This window comes from Ipomoea nil, unplaced genomic scaffold (genome assembly GCF_001879475.1).
Source record: "Ipomoea nil cultivar Tokyo-kokei standard unplaced genomic scaffold, Asagao_1.1 scaffold2975, whole genome shotgun sequence".
Taxonomy (NCBI): domain Eukaryota; kingdom Viridiplantae; phylum Streptophyta; class Magnoliopsida; order Solanales; family Convolvulaceae; genus Ipomoea; species Ipomoea nil.
The window spans coordinates 1,424,803-1,450,511 of record NW_017619403.1 but is presented as its reverse complement, the minus strand read 5'-3'; the positions used below and the strand labels follow the sequence as shown (position 1 = coordinate 1,450,511).

The 25,709-nt window shown below is 33.8% G+C and overlaps 3 protein-coding genes across 3 annotated transcripts; 2 read left to right on the top strand and 1 right to left on the bottom strand.

The window, feature by feature from the left end:
* The first annotated feature begins 6,749 nt into the window (after positions 1-6,749).
* LOC109163084 lies at positions 6,750-9,297 on the top strand. Its single transcript, XM_019311800.1, has 3 exons — positions 6,750-7,054; positions 7,863-7,943; positions 8,098-9,297. Exons 1-3 carry the CDS (start codon positions 6,868-6,870, stop codon positions 9,264-9,266), a joined length of 1,437 nt encoding a protein of 478 aa, XP_019167345.1. The 5' UTR covers positions 6,750-6,867; the 3' UTR covers positions 9,267-9,297.
* Positions 9,298-19,685: 10,388 nt separating this feature from the next.
* Positions 19,686-21,691, top strand: LOC109163194 (T-complex protein 1 subunit delta). The gene has a single exon (XM_019311951.1). It carries the CDS (start codon positions 19,834-19,836, stop codon positions 21,448-21,450), a length of 1,617 nt encoding a protein of 538 aa, XP_019167496.1. The 5' UTR covers positions 19,686-19,833; the 3' UTR covers positions 21,451-21,691.
* A 392-nt stretch (positions 21,692-22,083) lies between these two features.
* Positions 22,084-24,607, bottom strand: LOC109163075 (WAT1-related protein At3g18200). The gene is made up of 7 exons (XM_019311795.1): positions 24,285-24,607; positions 24,120-24,182; positions 23,907-24,023; positions 23,471-23,705; positions 22,917-23,075; positions 22,667-22,818; positions 22,084-22,568 (listed from the first exon to the last, which is right to left on the bottom strand). The coding sequence occupies exons 1-7, from the start codon at positions 24,479-24,481 to the stop codon at positions 22,403-22,405; spliced, it is 1,089 nt and encodes a 362-aa protein (XP_019167340.1). The 5' UTR covers positions 24,482-24,607; the 3' UTR covers positions 22,084-22,402.
* Between the last annotated feature and the right edge of the window lie 1,102 nt (positions 24,608-25,709).

Here is a 25,709-nt window from a genome sequence, read left to right as displayed (position 1 = left end):
GAAGATTTTGTATATATATATATATATATATATATATATATATATATATATATATATAAGGTATTATTTCTATAATTAAGGCATAATATTATTAAATCAAAATTATTTAAAATATATAGATCCACATTAAGAAAGATCTTATTAATTTCGGATATTAAAATTATATATTTATATTAAATGTGAAATTATAAATAATTAAGTTTCAATAAGTTTAGTTATTTCCTAAGTTATATATGGTTAGTAATGAATATTTTCTATATTAGATTATGCCTATATATGGTTTATCTGTATTAACCATCACTATATTAGATTAATATATAATTATTTTAATATAATATATAATTAAATCTAAACATATGGTTAATATTTATTCAATATTATTATGAATGTATTACAATTATAAATTTACAATTATAGCTTTGTATATGAAAAACATAGAAACTAAAATAGTTTAAATCAAAATTATTAAAAACAATGCATTTACAGTACAAAAAAAATTATTCTTGATTCAGTAATTAATTATTAATATAATTGTCTAATATAAATTTACAATTATTAATAATTATTTTTGGTAATTATTAGGCATTAAAAAAAATAAAAAGAATAATAAAAACATAAGAGGAAATATAGATGTCATACGATATCTTACATAAGGCAAATTGATATAAAATGTAACCTAGAATTATAGTAGGAATAGGAAAAGTAGGAAATAATATATTATATTAAGAATTGTATTATCATATTTTATTATACAATTGTTGTACAAAAAAGAATTTTATTTTTATTAATAGTATAGAAAATTTTAATTTCATTAGATTTTAAATAAATATTACCATAATTATATGTAGTAATTTGTCATATATAAATTTCTTACTTTAATAATATTTTTTATTACAAAGGAAGGGGATACCCATACAATCTATGCCTACACTGAGGCTCAAAACCTAGACCTCCCACATAGGGGAGCAATCCGATATCAGTAAACCACAAGCCACCAATTTACTTTAATAATATTAATCATATGATAATCTATTCTATTAATAAAAAACAAAATCCTTCGTGCATAACAGAAAGAGAACAATAAAAAAAACCATCAAATACTCAGTACTTAAAACACAACTCACAATATATTTTTTTTTAAAAAAAAAAAACATTGAATGGAACAAATAATCCATATTCTTATTTAGATTGCACAAACGCACATCCTCCAATTCAATTGGCCAAGGGGTCAGCATCCTTGCTAGCTAGCTAGCTAGCTGTATGACTGTATGAATGAAAATTACTTTAATTTAGACATCAAATCATATACTTATTATTTATCTCACACTAATCAACCAAAGCTTAATCAATTATATGTAATGTGTTTCACTCAATTACTTTAGACATCAAATCATATACTTATGTGTTTCACATTAATCAACAAATTAAAATTTTAATCAATTATATGCTATGTGTTTCTCTCAATTGGTACAGCTACATCAGCCCTATGTGTGACATAGTTACATAAATCTTATGAATATTTTGTTTAAATATAATTTATACTTTGATGTGGAGTAGATATTTAAATTAATAAAATCAAATACATTCAACGCAAACGTATAAAGATCAAACAGTTACCACTGATGTAATTTTATGAGGATCAAGTGCTTTACCACTATGTGAAAAGTTATAATTAGTGGCTTTATGGGCGGAGTCTTGTTGGCTTAGGATTAGTCCACCCGTATAACTCGTACCTCCACACAGGTTATATAGGTCAATTTGGAAACGGGACGGGTTAGAAATTATCCAACCCAGCCCGTCTAAAATAAATAGTTATTGCATTGACCGTGCACCACGACCCAAAAACGATGTCGTTTTGCATTTTTTTTACTCTAGCCTTTTCGACCGTAGCTTTTCCGTCTCACTTAACTACAAAGTTACCAAAAACAGTGAACTCGGGTAGTATCTCCTACTGACTCCGTAACCATTGCATCGCACAAATAACAAAAACCATGCCTGGAAATAAAATATATAAACAATATTACAAAATTATTGTTTTAAACAAAGCAATAATACAAAAAATACATATAATACAAAATTTAAAAAAACAACAATTAAAAACAAAACAATAATTAAAAACCATGGAAGATCAATTACAAACAAAAATAATACGAAAAAAATACTTTTCTAAAAAAATTAAACCTTTTTGCATCAGCTTAGTCGGAGCAACTACGTACAACTTGTTTGGAGTGGCATCGACCCGGACAAATCCATAATAAAGAATATAAATGAAAAAATAATAACTTTTTTTTTTCACAGAGATAGAAATAGATAGAAGAGAAATTGTACCTTTAATGTCTTGAAATATGCATATTAGTTTGAGCAGCTATTGAACCACAATGATTAAATTGGTGATGAGAGAGTCACCTGCAAAGAAAAAGAGGGATGCAATGTAAAATGAAGACTTTAATTTTTTTAGTCATCAATTCATTATATTTATAGGTGAAAAATATGAGAATTATAAATTTGTAAGATTTTCCAAAAGGAAATTGTATTTATTTATTTAAGGTATGGCCATAATTAATTTATTATATTGATATTCATAATCAAATCATTATATTAATATTCCTAATTAATTTTATTCCAAATTAATATAGATTGGTATTGATTTTATTTAATTTCCATTTGACAATTACTTACCAAATAAGTTTTATTCACTTATATAATGATTTGATTATATATATATAGATTATACAATGACATTTTAGCCTTTATTCACTTCTTCCCTTTCAATTTTCAATCATTCTATTCCTTCCTACCAAAATTATGTAATTTAAATTCTAACTTTATTCTTTTCCCACGGAATTACAATTCATTTCCCCCTAATTCTCTCCTTCCAACCAAACACTCTATAATCTACTAATCTAGGGTTTATCCGTTTTTTTTTTTTTTCCTGAAAACTTGAAGCACTAGGGTTTTTTTTTCTTGAAAATCCTAATTATATATCAATTGTGAAATTTTCAATTTGCATGTCCAATTGTTATGTTGAAAGCCGAAAACATAAATAAACACACACCACGGTGTGACCCATCACCATATGCACAAGGAAAAGCTGAAAGTTTGTAAGAAAATAAAAGAAAAAGGATCAAATAGGCCCTCAAACTTTTCATAAGGAGTCAATTAGGCCCTCCTACTTTCTAAAGTTGCAATTAGACACATGAACTCTTAATCTCGGTGCAAGGAGACCCACTGACCGGATAACCACTTACAATCCCAGGTAAAATGCTCTGTAGATGCTGACTAGGCACAATCTTTACACATTTGACTTGCCACTCAGCAAAAAAAAAAAAAAAAAAAAAAATTAAAGTCACCATTCTCTGTCATGAACCATCATCATTGAGGCCACGCTCCATAGCCAAAAAGAGCGTGTGGACGTAGAATGGTGAGTTGGACATATCATCATCTGGAACGCTAAAGCCAAAAGCCTACCATTAAACAACGTAACTCCATGGAAGCAAACGGAGACTCAAATCCCCCACCTTTTTGGACACAGTCCCCCACCTTCTTCCGTCGTCACCGACCGTCTCCGATCTTCAATCCCGTGGCGCTCATCCAATCATCCCCATTTTGGCATTGCTCGTCGTGTTCTTTCTGCTTCCTCCATTTCTCTCTCACGCTTCCCACTTGCTTAAACCCAACGCCGTGAAGAAGAGCTGGGATTCGATTTACTAAATATCATTTTTTTTTTTTTTTGTTGAGTGACAAGCCAAATGTGTAAAGATTATGCCTAGTCAGCGTCTACAGAGCATTTTACCTGGGATTGCAGGTGGTTATCTGGTTAGTGGGTCTCCTTGCACCGAGATTAAGAGTTCGTGTGTCTAATTGTAACTTTAGAAAGTAAGAGGGTCTAATTGACTCCTTATGAAAAGTTTGAGGGCCTATTTAACAATTTTTCCGAAAATAAATAATAGATAAAGATATTACCACACCAAAATGTTATCTAAACAAACACCAAATCAAACTAATGACCTACAAGTATTATTTGTAAATTACTATACTAAATGGATATTAATTCATAGCAATACTATTTTAAACATTCTCAAAATAATTTACAATATATATATATATATATATATATATATATAGAGAGAGAGAGAGTTAATACCCAAAATCGTCCTCGACTATAGTGGTTTTTCTCAATTTCGTCCTAAACGACTTTAGTGACCTAATATCGTCCCAGACTTTTGTGTTTCGCTCAATTTAGTCCTCCATTTGTTATTCCGTCAAATTGGTGTTAAATTAAGGGACAATTCAGTAATGTCAATATTGATCTCGCTTTACTTTCAACTTGTGAAGTGTGAAATTCCTCTTTCTTGTACGAATTACACCCAGAATTATTCCCGGACCTGCAAATCAAATTTTATATTCGCAGTTTTAGGAGTAATTCTGGGAGTAATTTGTAAAGAAAAGGGATTTCGCAATTCACATGTCTATGAGTAAAGAGATGCCAATATTAAAATTACTGAATTGTCTATTTATTTAACACCAAATGGACAGAATAACAAATGAGGGACTAAATTGAGCAAAAACACAAAAGTCTGGGACTAAATTGAGCGAAACACAAAAGTCTGGGACGATATTAGGTCACCAAAGTCGTTTAGGATGAAATTGAGAAAAACCACTATAGTCGAAGACGATTTTGGGTATTAACTCTATATATATATATATATATATATATATATATATATATATATATATATATATATATATATGTGTGTGTGTGTGTGTGTGTGTGTGTGTGTGTGTGTGTGTGTGTGTGTGTGTGTGTGTGTGTGTGTGTGTGTGTGTGTTAACTCTCTCTCTCTCTCTCTCTCTCTCTCTCTATATATATATATATATATATATATATATATATATGTGTGTGTGTGTGTGTGTGTGTGTGTGTGTGTGTGTGTGTGTGTGTGTGTGTGTGTGTGTGTGTGTGTGTGTGTGTGTGTGTGTGTGTGTGTGTGTGTGTGTGTGTGTGTGTGTGTGTGTGTGTGTGTGTGTGTGTGTGTGTGTGTGTGTGTGTGTGTGTGTGTGTGTGTGTGTGTAAAATCCTCCTATTTTATTTTCCCGCTCAAAATTTTGTAGTCAAATTAATTAAATATTTTATATTTTATTGGTCAAATAATTAATAAAGCTTATTTGGTAAGCAAATGTAAAATGGAAATTTAGTAATATCAATATTATGAATTAATTACGAATAAGATTAATTAGGAATATTAATATAATAAATTGATTAGGAATATCAATATAATGAATTGATTAGAGCAATACCTTAAATAAATAAATACACTTTCTTTTTGAAAAATCTTACAATTTTATAATTATCATATTTTTCACCTATAAATATAATGAGTTGATGACTAAAAAAATTATAAGTCTTCATTTTACATTGCATCCCTCTTTTCCCTTGCAGGTGACTCTCTCATTCCTTTCTTCCACGGCCCGTTAAAAAAGCATATTACAACTTTATAATTGCTTAAAATAATGTTACGATTTCAATACAAATGTAATTTTAATATGCTATTCCATACTAGAATTGCCAACACAAATGTAATTTTAAATCATCAATATTTCTTCTCATATTACTATTTAATTATTTGAAATTGTAAACATATAGGTCAGAAAACTTTTGGGAGTTAGCCAAGTTTGTGGCTATTGAAACTATTGGAAATTGCAATAAGTATTGGGCCAATGACACCTTTAAACATAAAGTTACCATAAGAGTCACTGATGCCAGTGGGAATGCACCGTTACCGTTATGGGATCGTGAATGTACTGAGTTATTTGGGAAATCTGCATCTGAATTAAAAAAAATCTTATGTGGAAGTTAGAAAGTCTTCTTCTGACCACTTTTGGTATCCGGAAAAACCTTTGTTGCTATTTCTGACCACTTTTTACTTTCGACTTGATATAAGATCACTTTCAGGTGGTCGGAAATTCCATAATTTCCAGTAATGCGAGGCGGATGGCAGACATCGGTGGGACGGAGGTAGTTCGACGAAAAAGAGAAGAGAAGATGGAAGGTGGTATTACAAATAACCGACGTCGTAAACTGTTTATTTATTTATTTTTAAAATTGTTCAACGATACGACGTCGGTTTTCACACAAACCGGCGTCGTATCTGGTGAGATTTTTTAAATACGTACACATTAAAACGACGACATTTAAAGAGTTTAATATTTTAAATATCTTAATATACGACATCGATTGTATTTAAAATTGACGTTATATACTCACTGCTTTAAAAAATTACTATATACGACGTCGATTTTATTACAAACCGACGTCGTATATCACATATTAAATTAAAATATTAAAAAAATCGAGTTTAACATACGGCGTAGTATGTCTTTTTTTTTTTTTAGTGTTATACAACCTCGGTTTATTCAAATATGATTTTTCGCTAAATATTCTAACCTTTGGAAGAATGATTTTTCGCTATAAATTAACCGATGTCACATTATATTTGGTATAAAATTAACTTGATAGTACGTGTTACTGAGTTAGTGTAGTAAAGTCGGACGAATTGGAATTAATTAAATATTAATTTGTTAACCTAAATAATGGTAGAAGAATATTTGAATTGATATTGCCGGCGCGCCCAATCGAACAGACATGTCTATCTATAAGAAGGGTCAAACGTTACGTCCCTTTCCACCAAAAACCCATTTTCTTATTTAAACTCCCAAAAATCTTCTTCCAAATCGTGGGGAGCAATAACTCAAACATCATCATAGGACTACACCTTAATTCCCTCTACTTTCGCCATTTCTTCATTGTTACGTTCCTCAGTGTTCATCACTGTCAGGCTTTATTTTGCAGAAAAAGTAGGAATAATAATGGGGCAGAATGGAGGGAAATATGAGTATGAGGCGATTCTGGCAAGAAGTTTTAGCAGGCAAGACAGAAAGACAATGGGGTGGTGTGCTACACTCGCCATCTTCATCGTTATTTTCACATTTTGCATTTTCTTCAAGCCTTACATATCTGATGATGATGAAAATGCTGCATTTCCTTCCCCACTTTGTAAGTCCTTTTGCATTTCCATGTAGTTTGATATGAAACACCTTTATCGAGTAGGCGTAAACTCCTAAAATTATTCATTTATGCCCTTTCCTGTTACAATAATAGTACGGTTGGTTCACGGAATAGGCCTGATGAGATGGAATGATATTTTTGAGAATAAACTTATTATTCTGTTTTTTGTTAATGCTTTTTTATTCAGGGAAATATTATATCCGGGCTAGGGGAATAACTATTATATAGAATTGCTAATATTAGGTTATTCTTGAGTTGTCAAAATAACCTAAATTTGTTATTTTCTATTTATGCTTTTGTTCTTCTTATCACAATATACTTCTCTATCACTAGTACATTACACATCTTTTTTAGGTTCATACTTTTTATCACAAGTATTTTCTTTTATATATATATATATATATATATATATATATATATATATATATATATATATATATATATATATATATATATATATAGCATTCATTTTGCAAACCAAACATGTTAAATATAGCATTCATTCCCATAATTTGCCTATCACTAATCATTCTTAAATAAAATGATTTCAACAATCCCGTAAAATCATATAATCACATACATAATCAAGGCCATCATCAATAATTATAATTATAAATATAATTGTCATCTTATCCTTTCCTGGGTTGATATATTTGGTGTATCATAACTGTAACGTGATTTATATGGATAGTTTAATTTCTCTAAATAACTAATAATGCAGTCATGCCAAAAAAAATAATCAATAAACTTTTTAAAATGGTAAGTATATAAAATGATTATGTATTACATATTGCAGCAAATTTAGAAGTACCAATGGGGGATAGTTTCAACTTGCAAGCCACTGTTCATGATGTCATAAACATTGCCCCACAACCATGTAAGTTATAAATTATATTATTAAGGAAAATTATAATTTTTATCCATAAGTTATAACGTAATTATAGTAAGTATTCACTGTTAGTTCTTGATCGTGTTCACTTTTAGTCAGTAAATTAACTTTGCAAATTTTGTTATTTTTCTAATTTGATTAGTTTCAGATCCGAAAATAAAAGAAGTGAAGCCGGTTTGCGAAGTGAACCGGAGAAGATCGGACATCTGCGACGCAAACGGCGGCGACATAAGAGTTGTCGGAAGCTTGTCCACCATTTTTGTTGTTTCAAAGGTTCATAGTAACATAATGTCGTGGAACATAAGGCCCTATGCTCGAAAAGGCGACGAAGCCGCAATGGGGGGTGTCCGAAACTTCACCGTCAAGCAACTCCACCCTTCTCATCAACAAACCCCAGCTTGCACCAGAAACCATAATGTTCCGGCGGTTCTTTTCTCCGCCGGAGGATACTCCGGCAACGTCTTCCACGACTTCTCCGATCTTCTCATCCCCCTGTACCTAACGTCCCGGGAGTTCGCCGGAGAAGTACAGTTTCTGGTCACCGACGTCAAAAGGCCGAGTTGGACGGAGAAGTTTAAGGAAGCGTTGCAGAGGTTGTCGAGATACGAAATCATAGACCTCGGAGAAAAAGACGGCGAAAACGCGGTCCTTTGTTTTCCAAGAATCATCGTCGGGTTAAAAGCCAACAAGGAGTTCAGCATCAACCCCTCTTCAGATCACATTTCCATGAAAAACTTCACGGCGTTCTTGAGAAACGCTTACGACCTGAAAAGGGATAATATTATCGCAAACGAGAAACCGCAGCCGCGGCTACTCGTGATAGCGAGGAACAAAACCAGGCGGCTGTTGAACGCGGGCGAGGTTTCCGCCATGGCGGAAAACCTAGGCTTTAAGGTTGTCGTACAAGAAACAGACAGGAACATGACCAAAGTGTCGAAACTGGTGAACGGGTTCGACATTATGGTGGGGGTGCACGGGGCGGGGCTAACGAACATGGTGTTCTTGCCGGAAAACGCAGTGGTGGTGCAAATCGTGGGGTTGGGGATGGATTCGATAGCCAAGATGGACTATGAAGAGCCTTCATTAGACATGGGATTGAGGTACTTAAGTTACAAGATTGGTTTGAATGAGAGTTCTCTAAAGGATGAATATCCAGTGGGACATGAAGTGTTGAGCAACTCCAGCGCCATTCGAGTGAGAGGATGGAAGGCTTTTAGTGCAGTGTACTTGAATGGGCAGGATGTGAAAGTAGATGTGAATAGGTTTAGAGGCACACTGTTGAAAGCTCTACAGCTTTTGCATGCTAGCTAGCTAATTAATATTTATGTATACTCCCAAATTCTAGTCTCGTTCAATTTACTCATTAGTGTACCAAATAATAAAAGATAAAGTTATTTTCATCATGTTACGTCAAGTCTATCCGCACCCAATGGATTTTCTGCATCTCTGTCCTTACGGGTTTTAAAATACTTGCACAATATAGATAATGGGTGCGGGTATGGGGGAATTTTATAAACCCGTACTTATATATATTGTTATTAGTATTCATTTATAAGTTTATGTACATTTTATAGTTAAAAATGCATAATGAATTAAATTTCTTAGTTGTTTGTTAATGAAAATTGAATACGAACAATACAAATGAGTAAACACTTAATACAATTTTTACTACCAAAACAATTTTCGTTCCAATTAAGGATTAACTTCATTGGCTCTTATTAAATTTTAGATTAGAGTTATGTTCAAACTTATAAAAAAAATATACATGATAAATCATTTAAATCTAATAAAAATTGGCTCTTATTAAATTTTAGATTAACTTCATTGGCTCTTATTAAATTTTAGATTAGAGTTATGTTCAAACTTATTAAATGATTTAATGTAATAAATAATTAGAGTTACGAGTTGGGTATTACCCGCACCCGCAAAATTGTTGTTAGGGCGGGTGCGAGTGCGGGGGCGGAGGATATATCCCCGCACCCACCCCGCCCCATTACCATCCTACATGTGAGTTTCCAGTCAAGGTAAAAAAGTGTTTGGTAAAATAGTGGTGTTAGCTTAGCAGGATTATAATGTTATATTACACATGTCTAAAATAAACAATGACATATATGTGCTCCTTTAATTAATATATACTCTGCTTATTATTATTTCAATTACAAGGTATGGTTAAATACCATTATAAAATGGGATATATAGTAAATTTTATTTGTTTTAAGAAATTTTATAAGAAAAGGAATATATTGATATAAAAATAATTTAATTTATGTTGATAAAAATTAATAATGAAGATTAAATTTTAATATTTCAATTTATTCATACAATACATATCTATATTAACATTTTAGATTTTAATAAATTAAATTTATATTACAATACATATGAATTAATTTATTCATATACATAAATAAAATTTCATTGATGTGTGTAGTAAAGTGATATTATTAATAAAAATATTACTAATTTACTCTTTATTGTTAATTTGTTTATTAATATAAGTGTGTGTAGTAAGAGCATCCATTTCAATTTGAGTTTTTTCTTCAATTTTTTGTGGGCACATCATCCACCTCATCATCCACTATCTCACTCAATTACAAAAATCTTTCTCCCCATCCGTTTTAGTTTTTTCTCAGTTTTTTATGTACCCATCATTTTATCCACTATATTTAAATTATTTCTTTATCTATTTTATTTATATATTTATAATTATAATAAAAAAAAATAGTGAAACATACTCGAATTGAAAATAAAAATTCGTACTGAAATTGTAAAACAAAATAATAAAAAGTTGGCTACAAACTTTACTTTAATTTATAATTGTAATCACAAATCATTAAAATAAACATACGTATACCTAATTAATTAAAATGATAATTAAAACTAATTACTTAAAAAATTAAACTACAAAGCAGTTTAATATAAATCAATTACAAAACGGTTTAATATAATCCAAGGAAAATTGGATTGTGAATTTTGATGATTAGAATTGCCTTTTTTCATTATGATATGCAAAAGAAATTAATTTGAGATGTAGAAATTGAGAGAATGATAATGAATTGAGAGTATGATGAAATGTGAAAAAATTGTAGAGATAAATGAAATTTATAGATAAATTTTTTTAAATAGCCGTTGCCCGGCAACGATTGGAAATATGGCCGTTGCATACACGCGCCAAAATCAATTGAATTGAGAGTGGCGGGTACGCGCCCGCTAGGTGGGTGGTGAGATGCAATTGCGTCTCATTGCCTTAGTTTTTTTTTTATTTTTTTATTTTTTAATTTGTCTGACAAAAAACAAATGTTGCAGGGGGAATTTTTACCACATCAGTAAAAAATCAAAACATTGTTTTTGCACTGTTTCAAAAACTGAGAAAAAGAAAACATTACTAAGGATGCTCTAAAGTGATAGTAGGTATTTTTTTTCTTTCTATATAATAGGTTGTTTGTTAAAATCTCATGTAATTATTTATTTTGGATATATTGGTATAAAAATAATTAAAAATATTTATAAAATAATAATCCGTATATGAGTTGATATGTAGGTATTGTGATAGGACAGAGATAAATGATGTCTATGCCATGTCAACTAATATTAAAAGTTGAGAATGTTTGTTTCATGATCAAGAAGTAAGTCATGCAATAGTGACAAATGTTTTGCTTATTATTCTTTCTTATTTGTTAGTAGTCAGTAGACTACTACTTAAATATAAAAACAAAAAACAAAAAACAAAAAACAAAAAACAAAAAAACAAAAAAACAAAAAACAAAAAACAAAAAACAAAAAAACAAAAGGAAACAAAGGTCTTCTACTCAGAGTGGTCGCCAGCTGGCGGCCACTCTGATGCGCCAGCAGGCGCGTGTTCCAGCGAAGTGTGCTACACTTGTGCACTTCTTACTTTTTTTTTTTTTTTTTTTTATTCTCCTGTAAAAACTTTTGGTAGGAGTAAAATCTTGGAGAAAACTAATATCCACATTAGTCAAAAATCAAATGTTAGTTTTTTAGTTCTGAAATATCTGATAAAAAATCACAAGTGTGCTTGCTCTAATACTATTAATGGTTTTATCGAGATCGAGTCCACCATAGATCAGATTTAGCAATATCGAAGGGACGGGAAAATAATAACTTTTATTACTAGGGCGTGAGACCCAACAAGTATATACAAGACCAAGGCACCAGCCCAAGAATGGCGACCCAAAATAATAAACAAATAAGATTAAGGACTAGGGAAATTAGTGTTTTACCCGTGCGTTGCACGGATTTTTTTTTTTTGTTATTATGAATTTAAAATTAAAAAATAAAAAGATGTTAAAACGTACAATATATAATATAGTTGGACTTTTATATATTTGGTCAAGTATCTATTTTCATAATATACAAAATTAAAATTAAAATTTTGTATGGTTATTATAAGCTCTAATCATGTACATATTTAGATAAATTTATAGACAAAATTCACATAATTAAGTTGAAGGTTGTCTAACTAGAATATCTAAGGAAATGTCTTATATCGGGGGTGACCTAGACGTGATCTGAATAGTTATTCCTAATTGTATTTCATATATATTATAATTCAAAAAATATGAATAATAACTAAGATAATTATACTTAGAAATTAATAAAAATGTAAATTTTAAATTTTGTATGAGTAAGTTTAAACTCTAATCAGACACATTTTATTATATGATTGTACAATACATTATATATACACATAATATTTATTAATATGCATATAGGAAAATTTTATAATATAATTTCATTAATTATAATTTATATTGATAGATTCATAATTTAAAAAATTACATTTTAAAATTAAAAACTTAACATTTAAATTTTGTATGATTAGTATAGTTCATTAGTGTATATATGTATATATTTACAAAAATTTTAAATATTTATTAACACATATTTTGTTAATTTTATAATTTCATTTCCTTAATTATATTTCATATTTTATTATTTACTCCGTATAATTTAATGAAATTGACACAAATATTACCACGGAAGAAATTTTATATTTCTCAATTTCATTAATTATATTAATAATAATTACCAAATATTGTGACAATTACCATAATAATTTCATTAATTATATTAATTATAATATTTGATTTCTTCCAATATTGAAATATATTATCATAGAATTACCACAATAATTAATGAAATTGAAACAATTTTGAAATATATTAACATAAAATTACCATAGTAATTAAACAAATGAAGGAAATGAAAATTACCAGAATAATTAAAATTAATTAAAATTAGGAAATTATATTAAAAATTAATTATATATTAAGGTAAGTATAATTTATTTTGTGGCAATAATATTATATCTTAAGTATAAATAAATAAATAAATAAATAAATAAATAAATTATACTTACCTTAATATGTGTGTGTGTGTGTGTGTGTGTATGTATGTATATAGATTACCATAAAATTACCATAATAAGTACACTGAAAAAAGTGAAGAGAATTACAATAAATAATTATTAGACAAGAATATTTGTTCATAACTACTTTCTCAACCTACTACTGAAGCATAGAGAGTCAATAGCGCATCTACTGAGGCTTGAACCCACAACCTCCCATGTGGGAGTTCAACTTGGTTGACAAATTATGCCGTGCAACCCTGTGCACCATGCATGGTGCACTCGGTTGCAAAACGACGTCGTTTTGATTAAAATGACGCCGTCCGACTTTTTTTTTTTTTTAAAAAAATCATTTTTGATTGCCGTAACAATGTTATGCTGTGCATAATTTGAACTATATATCCAGAATTAATGAACTATATATCCAGAAATAATGAACTATACATCAAGAATTAATGAACTATATATTCAGAATTAGTGAACTATATATCCACACCGGTTACTGGTACTCTGTTTTGGCTTATGACAGTTCGCTGCGTCTGTGTATTCAGAATGAATGAACTATATATTCAGAATTAATGAAATATAAATTCAGAATTAGTGAACTATATATCCATACTGGTTACTGGTATTCTGTTTTGACTTATGGCAGTTCGCTGCGTCTGTGTAATCAGAATTAATGAAGTATATATCAAGAATTAATGAACTATAAATTCAGAATTAGTGAACTATATATCCAGAATTAATGAACTATATATCTAGAATTAATGAACTATATATTCAGAATTAATGAACAATATATAAAGAATTAATGAACTATACATCCAGAATTAATGAACTATATATTCAAAATTAGTGAACTATATATCCAGGAGAGGAAAGCGCGAAAATGGTGGAAATCCCATCGATTGGAGTTTTAATAAAAAAAATTGATTTGTGGAGTTAAACGGTGCCAGTGTGCCACTAACGGCACCGTTGCTCCACCATAGTGAAACGGCGTCTTTCGCAACCGTGTGCGTCATGCATGGTGCGCACGGTTGCACAACATAACGATTGAACTTGGTGCCATTGGACTACAAGGTCCTTGGCAATTACTAATTATTAAGGCAAGTATAATTTATTTTATACTAATAATATTATACATTAAGTATAAATAAATACACACACACACACACACACAGTGGCAGAGCCACAATGGGGCAGTGGGGTTAGCTGCCCCCACTCACCTCTTCCCATTAATATATATTCCACCTACAACACTTTGGTATATTTTAGTTCCACCCACCTTTTTTGTGAATCGTTTAGTTAATGTAGTCCATAATATTTTACTATAAGGGTCCGTTTGGAAAGCAGGAAAATGATTTCTGAAAAATGTTTTCTAGAAAATGAGTCATTTTCCAGAAAACATTTTCCTTTACAGTGTTTGGTTGCATTCTGGAAAACTGTTTTTGTGTGTTTGGTTCATTTTCTGGAAAATGAGTAGAATTGTATAATTAAACATTTTAATTATTTTATTTAGAATATTACAACATGTATAATAATATAATAATAATTTTAAATATAATAAAAAAATAACTAATAATATATCAAAAATATTATGGTGGTGGTGGTGGTGTAGTGGTAGTGGTGTTATTTGTTATATAATAATAATAATAATAATAATAATAATAATAATAATAATAATAATAATAATAATAATAATAATAACAACTGGTGGTGGTATGACGGTGGTAGCAGTGGTGGTGATTGTGTGGTGGCAGTGGTGGTATGGTGGTGGTGGTGGGGGCGACGACGATGGTTGCGTTGGTATGGTGGTGGTGGTGGTGGTGGCGGCGGCGGCGGTATGGTCGTGGTCATGGCGGCGTTGGTGGTGTGATGGTGGTGGTGTGGTGGTGGCGGTGGCGGCGGCAGTGGTATGGTGGTGGTGGCGGCGGCAACGGTGGTGGTGGTGGAGGCGACGGTGGTTGCGGTGGTATGGTGGCGGTGGTGGTGGTGGCAGCGACGGTGGTTGCGGTGGTGGTGGCGACGGCGGTGGTGTGATGGTGGTGGTGTGGTGGTGGTGGCGGTGGTATGGTGGTGGTGGCGGCGGTGGTAGTGGTGGTGGTGGCGGCAGCGACGGTGGTTGCGGTGGTATGGTGGTGGTAGTGGCGGCGACGGTGGTGGTGGTAGTGGTAGTGGTGTGGTGGCGGTGGTATGGTGGTGGCGGCGGTGGTTGCGGTGGTATGGTGGTGGCGGCGGCGGCGGTGGTATGGTGGTGGTAATGGTGGTGGTGGTGGCGGTGACGGTGGTTGCGGTGGTATGGTGGTGGTAGTGGCGGCGAAGGTGGTGGTAGTGATGGTGGTGTGGTGGCGATGGTATGGTGGTGGTGGTGGTATGGTGTTGATGGTGTTGGTGGTGGTAGTTGTTGCGGTGGTATGGTGTTGGTGGTGGTAGTGATGGTGGTGTGGTGGCGGTGGTTGCGGTGGTATAGTGGTGGTGGCAGCAGCAGTAGTGGTGGTGATGGTGGTAGTGAGGTGGTGGTGGTATGGTGTTGATGATGGTGGTGGTGTCATGTTGGTGTAAAAGTCGGAAAATGACTTCCCCTAAAAAAAAGGGGAAGTCATTTTCCTCCAAAACAAACCTATTTTCCAAAGTCAACGGAAAATGATTTCTGTTGACTTGATTTTCCAAGCACATCCAAACAATGGAAACTTAGAAAATGATTTCCAGAACTCATTTTCCAGGTTTCCAAACACACCCTAAATATTTTTATAACATTTCAAAGTGTTTTAAAATTTCACCCTACTCAGTCCATAATATTTTACTATAAATATTTTTATAACATTTCAAAGTGTTTTAAAATTTCACCCTACTCAAGTACAGTTTTGGCTTCATTCTTAACATCATATAGGCTATCATACACATTTTATTATAATTTATTAATGTATTTAAATCGTATTATAGGTGTTTGATATTTTGGCATTAACAATTCTAAAATCATTTTAAGTACGCCTCCACTCATATAATTTTCTGGATCCGCCACACACACACACACAAACACACACACACACACATTTAGTTTTATATTGATAATCATAATTTGTGTATATACTTTAAAGGGGATATAATTTAAAAAGTAAATTATTAATTAGATTGTCTAATATAATTCTCCTACTAATTAATTTCATGTTACTATAATTCATACATTTGAAAACTTTGATATAATTATAAATAATGTATCCACAATATAAAATATTTTATAATTGACTTAATAATTAACTGTTAATTTTTATTGCGTAATACAAATTGTCAATTATTAAACATTATTTATGGTAATTATTGTATGTCATATAATACTAATGGCCTGTTTGGTTCACGGAATAAGCCGGGAATGGCATAACATTTCCAGTAATAGGCCTATTCCTTTGTTTGGTAACCATTTCTATTACCAGGAATAATATTCCTGGTAATAGCTATTACTAGGGACCCCTTGGTATTAGCTTATTACTGAACGCTCAGGAATAGATTTTAGAATCTATTTTCTTTTTTTACCCATTTCTTTAACCTAATTTTTTTGTCCTATATATAAAATTATCCTATTTCACCACTGTCGCCGCCGCCGCCGCCACCACCATCGCCACAACCGTCGTCGCCCCCACCACCACTGCCGCCCCCACCACTGCCACTGCCACCACCACTGCCGCCCCCACCACTGCCACTGCCACCACCACTACCACCACCGCCACCACCACCATCACCGCCTCCGCCGCCACCACCACCACCGCCACCAGAACCACCACCACCGCCACCAGAACCACCACCCAGCAGCACCACCGCTACCACCACCACCACCGCCACAACCGTCGCCCCCCTCCCCCACCACCACTGCCACAACCATCACCGTCACCACCACCACCATCGCCCCCACCACTGCCACCGCCACCACCACCACTACCACCCCAGCACCACCACCACTGCCACCACCATCGCCACGACCACCGCCATCACTATCGCCACCATCACATATTTTTATAAGGGTATTTATGTCTTTTAAAACATATTTCATTTATATTCCTTAAATCAACCAAACACTGTAATATAATTCCTAAAGTCGATTCCTTCCGCGAACCAAACAATAGAATACAATTCCTATTCTATTCCTTGCATATTCAATTCCTTATGGAATATCATTCCTATTACCTCAAAATTCATTCTGTGAACCAAACATGCTGTAAAATTATTAGGTAGGAGTTTTACAATTAAGTTGTAATATTATTAAGGGAGAGATAAACTACTCTCTTATTACTGAAAATGCACCCGGTAAAGACGGAAAGATTGAATCAAAACAAAACCCAACGCTTTGAATTTCATTTTGCTTTTTTACTGTATTCCTATCATTCTTCCCTCCCTATCTATTTACATATACATATAATCCGTCCCTCTCCAAACATTATCCACTTGATGAGCAAGGAGCTTTACTATTTTTCGGTCGATCTTTCTAGATCCGTATCTTCTCCACAAACATAAACAAAAAAAAAAAAAAAGAATATAACATTTGCTTTTTCTTACGAACTGCTTTTCTTGTTTAAAAAACCGAAAAATATCAAAAAAAAAAAAAAACAAAATAAACAAACAAACAAACAAAACAAAACAAAACCCAAAATGGAAAAAAAAAAAAAAAGAAGAAAATAAGATAATGAAAACCTCACCATTGCAAATCACGTATCAACCTCAACTGTGGAAGATCGTGGAAAACTGGAAATATCAAAAACAATTGTTTGCTACATTATTTCTTACAGCTGTTGCAGCCATAAGGGGCGGAGCCATGATTCGTTGGTGCGGGGGGCCAATCACAATTTGAGAGAGACAAGTCATAAACCTAGAATAACGCCCGAACATGCATAAACCCACCCAAGAATGCTAAGAACGTTACGAATAACAAGATTCACCATATAAACCCTAACACAAGCTCTAAATAATCATAAACCCAAGAACATGCAATCAATCACACAAGTTCATCAAGAACATCAAGAATAACAAAAATTCATACCATAAATCCTAAAGACAAGCTCTAAAAGGCAAACATACAAAATCACGCATTCAATCATCCAACGGAGCCAATCAATAAAAGATAGCAAGAAAAATAGGTTTTGTAGGACATGGGCTACCTGGTAGCTTTAATTAAACTTCTTACGACTTCTAGGATCTTTCCTCAAGGTCTTCTTCCTATCAATCTTTCACCAGGCTTGGTGATAGGGGATTCTTTGCCTGAATTCTTGGGAGGGAATTTTCGAGTAATGAAGAGGGAGAGAGGGTTCAAAAGCTTTCTAATTCATTTTATATAGATTTAGGATTCCTAACTAGAATATGGATCCAACTTCTTTATCCTATCGGGCTTTAAGGCTCTAATATGGGTAAGGGTTCACGGTCCACCGTGGACCACACTAATTAATTAAGGGTCTCTGCTTACTTAAATTCCTTTTTAATTATTCTTTTAACATAATTAATTAAATAATTAATCCGAGTTTAAAGAGCGTAACATAGGGTGTTACAAAGAGGGCGCACTTGGAAACTTGGGATCTCACCAGGAAATGCGAAGGTTGCTTTGGCCAAAGAGAATCCGCTAGTTTATAAAAAGTGGACAGAGCAATGATCGTAAATGTGAAATGAAAGCATTTTTCGCATTGTAGGCTGACAAACATGAGTTCTTGCTTAACAAAGGCTTCTCGCTTGATCAATCATTACTTTCAGTTATGCCGTGAATTTCAATTGTATCGTATATTCGTATGTTAGTTAAAGAGGTAGCGAACTACTATGATCTATATATTCCCCATCTATATCCAATCCCAAAGAGAATAGAAGCGAGTCGCTTCCGGCTTGTTTTGTAGTCGTAGTCTTTTAACTTATGTAGTCGTCGATCTGCCTACACGCATGCATTCGTCGGAATGCCTCCTTAGTTCAGGACGAAGCCAAGCTGATACATACAATAGGCAAAAGAATATGCATGCATGAATCAACTCAATTTTGCACCATACATAATACTATAAGTCTATGAGACTACTAGTATTATGAAGTACTACATACAACATATATTCATATCTTAAGAGTAACGTTATTATATATAATACGGTTCACAAAAATATGAACACTAACCTTAACCTTAAGTATTAAGTTTGAACCTTAACTGTAACCTTTTAAACAATTACGGTATTTGGTTTTGATCCTCCACTTGAACCGAATCACGGTCATCTCTACTTGGAAGTTAAGGGAAGATCCTCAAATTTGTAAAAAGTTAAGCAACATTTTTAATATTTATAAAAATAAGAGGGTAGAAAAGCAATTTATGTTTCTTCTTTTTAGTAATTCTTAGAAAACTTGAAGCCCCCCAACCAAAGTCCAATTTTCAATTTTTAGAACTCTCATTTCCCTCTTTTTAGGGTTTTGCTTCGTTTCCACTTCCAGCAGACCAGGACTCTGATCACTTGTAGATCTAGTGTTGAAGTTAGGATTTGTTTGGATCGTGCAATCAAAATGGCATCATCAGTGGTCTCCGCGCCACGCGCCGCGGCTTCCTCGTCGAAAACCGAGACCTTCGTCGACAACAAGCGCAAGGACGACATACGCATGGCGAACATCGCGGCGGCGCGGGCGGTGGCCGACGCCGTACGCACGAGTCTCGGCCCGAAAGGGATGGACAAGATGATATCTGCGGCCAACGGCGAGGTAATCATCACCAACGACGGCGCCACCATTCTAAACAAGATGGAGGTACTTCAGCCCGCCGCCAAGTTCCTCGTCGAGCTCTCCAAATCGCAGGACGTTGTCGCCGGAGATGGAACCACCACCGTCGTTGTCATTGCCGGCGCTCTCCTTAAGCAGTGCCTTACTCTTCTTTCGGCAGGCATTCATCCTACAATTGTCTCTGATTCTCTGCACAAGGCTTCTACAAAGGCAGTAGAGATCCTAACCGCCATGGCTATTCCGCTTGAGCTCTCGGACCGCGATTCACTCGTTAAATCAGCCAGCACTGCTCTTAACAGTAAGGTAGTGTCTCAGTACTCAACTCTTTTAGCTCCGTTAGCTGTTGATTCCGTGCTCTCTGTTGTTGACCCTGCAAAACCAGACCTTGTAGATTTAAGGGATATTAAGATTGTGAAGAAATTAGGAGGCACAGTAGATGATACCGAGCTAGTAACAGGTTTGGTTTTTGACAAGAAAGTGAGTCATGCTGCAGGAGGCCCAACTCGTGTTGAGAAAGCTAAGATTGCTGTGATTCAGTTTCAAATTTCACCTCCTAAGACTGATATTGAGCAGAGCATAGTGGTCTCTGACTATACTCAGATGGATAGGATTTTGAAGGAAGAGAGGAACTACATTTTGGGGATGATCAAGAAGATTAAGGCCACTGGGTGCAATGTTTTGTTGATCCAGAAGAGTATCTTGAGGGATGCAGTGACTGATTTATCTTTGCATTATTTGGCAAAAGCAAAGATTTTGGTCATTAAGGATGTTGAGCGGGATGAGATTGAGTTCATTACCAAGACTTTGAATTGTTTGCCCATTGCAAACATTGAGCATTTCAGGGCAGAGAAACTGGGTTATGCAGATTTAGTTGAGGAGGTATCACTTGGAGATGGTGGGAAGATTGTGAAGATAACAGGGATTCAGGATATGGGACGGACCACTTCTGTCCTGGTTCGAGGGTCAAACCAGTTGGTCATTGATGAGGCTGAGAGGAGTTTGCATGATGCATTGTGTGTTGTGAGATGTTTGGTGAACAAGAGGTTCTTGATTGCAGGGGGAGGAGCACCTGAGATTGAGCTCTCAAGGCAGTTGGGTGCATGGGCAAAGGTCTTACAGGGTATGGAGGGTTATTGTGTCAGATCATTTGCTGAGGCCCTTGAAGTTATTCCATATACATTATCTGAGAATGCTGGATTGAACCCGATAGCTATTGTTACTGAGTTGAGGAACAGGCATGCACAGGGTGAGATCAATGCTGGGATCAATGTGAGGAAGGGGCAGATCACGAACATCTTGGAGGAGAATGTAGTGCAGCCACTTCTTGTGAGTACAAGTGCAATTACATTGTCTACTGAATGTGTTCGGATGATTTTGAAGATTGATGACATTGTTACTGTCAGGTAGATCAATAGTACTACAAAGTGTTGGAAAAAGAGAAGCTTTTTTGTCATCCTCTGTTTTTGACTTGCGTGTCCTTCGAAACTTGAATGTGTTGCTTCTTAGCTAATTTTATTGAGACTCACAGTAGGTGCTTCACGGAATCTATTACTAGTTGAATTCTTCGGTTTAAGTATTTGATTGTGTTCTCCATATAATTGAATCTTGACATTTAAGAAATGCAGTATGTGTGCCAGTTATCCTTAAATCAATCTCTGGCGTCTGAAACTAGAAACAAGTCTCTTTTCTCTAAAATGTTTATCGTTCAATGTATCATTCTATGCTTATTTGATGGCATTACTGAAGATTTTCTAGGATAGAACAGTACGGTTTGTCATTCTCTTTGACCTTCACATTTTTACTCATTTCTCCTTTCATCTCTCTGATATCTAGTTCTGTACTGACTAGTGAGATTTGGCTTTAGCAATTAGCATTATCAGATTATATGCAAATTCATTGGTCCATTAGACTATGCCTTCTAGCTAGACCCACCAAACTGCAAGGTCTAGATTAAATCATAAGATTCCAATCATATCTAACTTGCAGGTATGAAAATGGTTGGGCTGGTGCATTTTGGTTGACAAATATACAAATCAGATATACTTTCCAGAGTAGTATTTTACATTAAAAAGGTAGTATCCATCCATTTACTGGTCAAAAGCCACACTTTCTCCAGCTCAAACTGGTCAGTACTGTTAACCTTGGAAACGACCAAACCAGACCTCATAATACTGAAAGGGGCTTCTCTTCAATGATTTTGCAGTACTGTTGACCTTGATTTAGTTTATTGAAAAAAAAAAACCATAAAAAAAAAAAAAAAGGAATCTTATAGTCCAATCAGATTAACATGTTTTGATACTGCTGGTCTTATATCTAACCATGCATGTCTGTACTGAATATTGTTAACTGATCAGCATGCCTAGGGGATGTCAGCTCCAACTGGGCATTCTTCATCTTTCTTGTTCCCATCAAGAAGAGGTTTCTTCAATGTCTCTTCGTTTTCTTGGCTATTGATCTTCCTATCCTTAGTTTTACCCCACAAGACTAGATAGAGCCCAGCTACAATGAAAACCCCACCAATAATCCTGCAAAAAAGTTTGATAATTGGGAGAAATAGATCATTAGCAGAGCCAAATATAACGTGTTCTCAGTACTATACATTTTTCTTTTTATTCTCACGTACCCTCCGGTGTATAGCCGATCACCAATAATGACAAATGCCATAACGGCAACTAATACTGTCTGGACCGGCTGAAAGCTGGCAACAAAAACTGGCCCTCCTTTCTGAATGCACCATGTCTGAAGAGAGATGACAATCCCAGAAGACACAATGCCCTAGACAAGGAAAACTTAATAAAATTAGTGATTTCTGTGAAATAGAGCGAGTGTAAATAAGCAAAAAATCAATGATTTGGAGGTTTTTAAGGTCTCACAGCATATAAAATCAGAACAATTTCCTCTCCAGACTGGATTTGCCAGTGCTTAAGATCCCTTTCTGCAAAAGCTGCTATGACTATGAACTGAAGTAATCCAAAGAAGCATGTAAATGAGGTAAGTGAGAGCTTGGCTGGGTACTTCTTTAGCACAGGAGCCTGCAAGGTTTAAAATGATTTTAGAAAATGTAGCGTTACAGTTAACATAGTATGACAGATACATTTATATTCCCTTCTACTATGTGATTGTTGAGCATATAACCATTAATGTGCAATCCAACTATCAGCTTAGGCTTTTAGTTGAGATGGAGCACATGCTTCAATTTGGTATCAGACGTGTTGCTTGGGACCCACCGCACACGTGAGGGGCACACGTGAGGGGGCCCATGTGAGGGGGTGTCTTGAGCATATAACCATTAATGTGCAATCCAACTATCAGCTTAGACTTTTAGTTGAGATGGAGCACATGCTTCAATTGTGATTACTGATGCATCATTGTGTTCATTTATATGATTTGTAGCATTTTGGTGCTATTTCTGTCTGTTTAGGGATACCTGAAGAACCATCCAGCCTGCCCATGATAAGCAATGACCGAGCAAGTAGATACAACCCCATGTCCAGTTGAGCATTTTCTCGGAAGAAGCAGCCCCGGTTTCTTCTGTGGAAACACTTCCTCCTACCAGAGGAGGGCCTTTGTAGAGACTGATAATGGTAGCACCTCCCACACTTGCTATGGTCCCGAGAATTTTTGCTAAACCATCTCTTCTCAAGAAACTTACTTGCTCTAGCCTGTGAGGAAAAAAGAGCAACAAAATTACATAATTTTGTTGGTCAGACCATGAGGTGTCCTGAGCAGGCCCTAACTGTAGGAGGCACCTTTAAGCCCGTACCATACTCAGACTAATCCCCATTTACATAATTTGAGAGAGAGGATAAAGTGGGATAGAGGTTGGGCAGGGGGTAGTTCTGTCCTTAAGAAACGCAATATACCTTAGAGCAGAAGCCATGATAAAAGTGATTGCGGGAACTGAATTCTGCATCGTGGATGCAAAGGTTGGGGATGCATAGTACAAACCCAAGATGTAGAATCCTTGGTTTGCCGTGATTCTGGATAGTGAAGCTCATAAGTTAGTTAGGAAGCCTTTAGCAGAGTTTAAGGAACAGAAAAATGAAAACATGAAACCCTGTAATCAGATTCTTTACCCTATTAATGCCAGGAGGAAAAACTGAACCAATAAGGAGAACGTTAGCGGGGGTCTTTCCTTCCTGTTAAAAAACCGGGTAAGTGAAAAACATCGTTAGTTGTTACCCAAGACAAGGAGAAACCTAGAAAACATTGAGTGGGAGAAATGGAAGAAAGACACTCACTTTTCTATGAAATAAGCAAAGGGTCCTAACAAAAGCAAGGCGATGATGTTTCTGTATACAGGATAGACGATTTTGCTGACACCAATATTGAGTGCAAGCCTCGAGACAATATGAAATCCGGCATAGCAGAGTTGCAGAGCAAGCGAGGCAAGAACAAGTTTGATTTTCCCAGGTACAACAACTCCTTTTGGCTCCATATCTTTGATGTGTATTTTATTTTTGTTACTGGACTTTTGATGTTAGATCCTCTAGTACATATGTACTATATTGTTTGCTTGGACACACACACACATATATATATATAGTCTCACACACAAAGTTGCCATTTGAAAAATGTGTACAGAGCTGTTTTTAATTCATAATTGTGGGGAAAACAGCCTCAGAAGCATATGCAATGCAATCATTTGGGATCTATGATGAGACCCAATAATCTCATAATCTCATTGTGTTATAATTTATTATCTATGGTGTAATTAAATTCTCTAGGTTTTAGTAAAATTGAATACAGAAACAAAAAAAAAAAAAAAACAAAAAAACAAAAAAAAACAAAAAAAAAAAACAAAAAAACAAAAACAAAAAAAAAACAAAAACAAAAACAAAACAAAACAAAACTGCACTTATTCTGTCACATACCTTAAAATTTTCGTTTAAAATGAACTATTATAATTGCTGTTCTTTTTTACTCAAAAAGAAATTAGAACATTAAACACTTGATTGGTAAAATTTTATTTTCATTCCTCAAATTAAATTTTTAGTTCTCAAATATATTTAAAAATTATTTTGTAATTAAATCTATCTTTTTATTTTCTCATATGAGTTAATATAAAAAGGACACTACATTTTATATATTCAATTTTAACATTTTAATTATGGTTTACTTAATTTCAAGTAGCCACCATGGTGTTTTTTTGGTTTGGTTTGGTTTGGTTTTGTTTTTGTTTTTGTTTTTTTTTTTTTTTTGTTTTGTTTTGTTTTTTTTTTTGTTTTTGTTTTTGTTTTTTTTTTTTGTTTTTGTTTTTTTTTGTCTCCAGAAGTTGCTAGGCCATAATTTCATTTCATTTTTAGTTTTTTTTTTAAAAAAATAATTAAACGATTTTTTTTAAAAAAAAATAATTAACCGTTAAAAAAAAATAATTAAACGATTTAAAAAAAAAAATTCGGATGAATCTCAACTGACTTGGCGTCTATCATTGTCCAATTAATATCACTGTTACATATCACTTGCACTAGTATTTTATTATTATTATTTTTTAAATGAAGAAGTCAATCAATTCACAAAATAGCTTCATATTTTATAAATTTAAAAATAAATGAACTTGAATATATATTTTAAATTTTCTTATAAAAAATGAAACTCTACAAATGGAGGTTGTTAACTTTGATGTGGTTAGATTTGGACGGTATTTTAGACTAAGATCAATTACC

Excerpts from the sequence above, each read along its gene's own strand:
- LOC109163075 (XM_019311795.1), bottom strand. The coding sequence starts at position 24,481 with ATGGAGCCAAAAGGAGTTGTTGTACCTGGGAAAATCAAACTTGTTCTT. Across the intron at positions 23,076-23,470 it reads CAGGCTGGATGGTTCTTCAG|GCTCCTGTGCTAAAGAAGTA; the intron begins GTATCCCTAAAC and ends TAAACCTTGCAG. Across the intron at positions 22,819-22,916 it reads TTGTTCTGATTTTATATGCT|GGCATTGTGTCTTCTGGGAT; the intron begins GTGAGACCTTAA and ends TTCCTTGTCTAG.
- LOC109163084 (XM_019311800.1), top strand. The coding sequence starts at position 6,868 with ATGGGGCAGAATGGAGGGAAATATGAGTATGAGGCGATTCTGGCAAGA. Across the intron at positions 7,055-7,862 it reads TGCATTTCCTTCCCCACTTT|CAAATTTAGAAGTACCAATG; the intron begins GTAAGTCCTTTT and ends TACATATTGCAG. Across the intron at positions 7,944-8,097 it reads AAACATTGCCCCACAACCAT|TTTCAGATCCGAAAATAAAA; the intron begins GTAAGTTATAAA and ends TAATTTGATTAG.
- LOC109163194 (XM_019311951.1), top strand. The coding sequence starts at position 19,834 with ATGGCATCATCAGTGGTCTCCGCGCCACGCGCCGCGGCTTCCTCGTCG.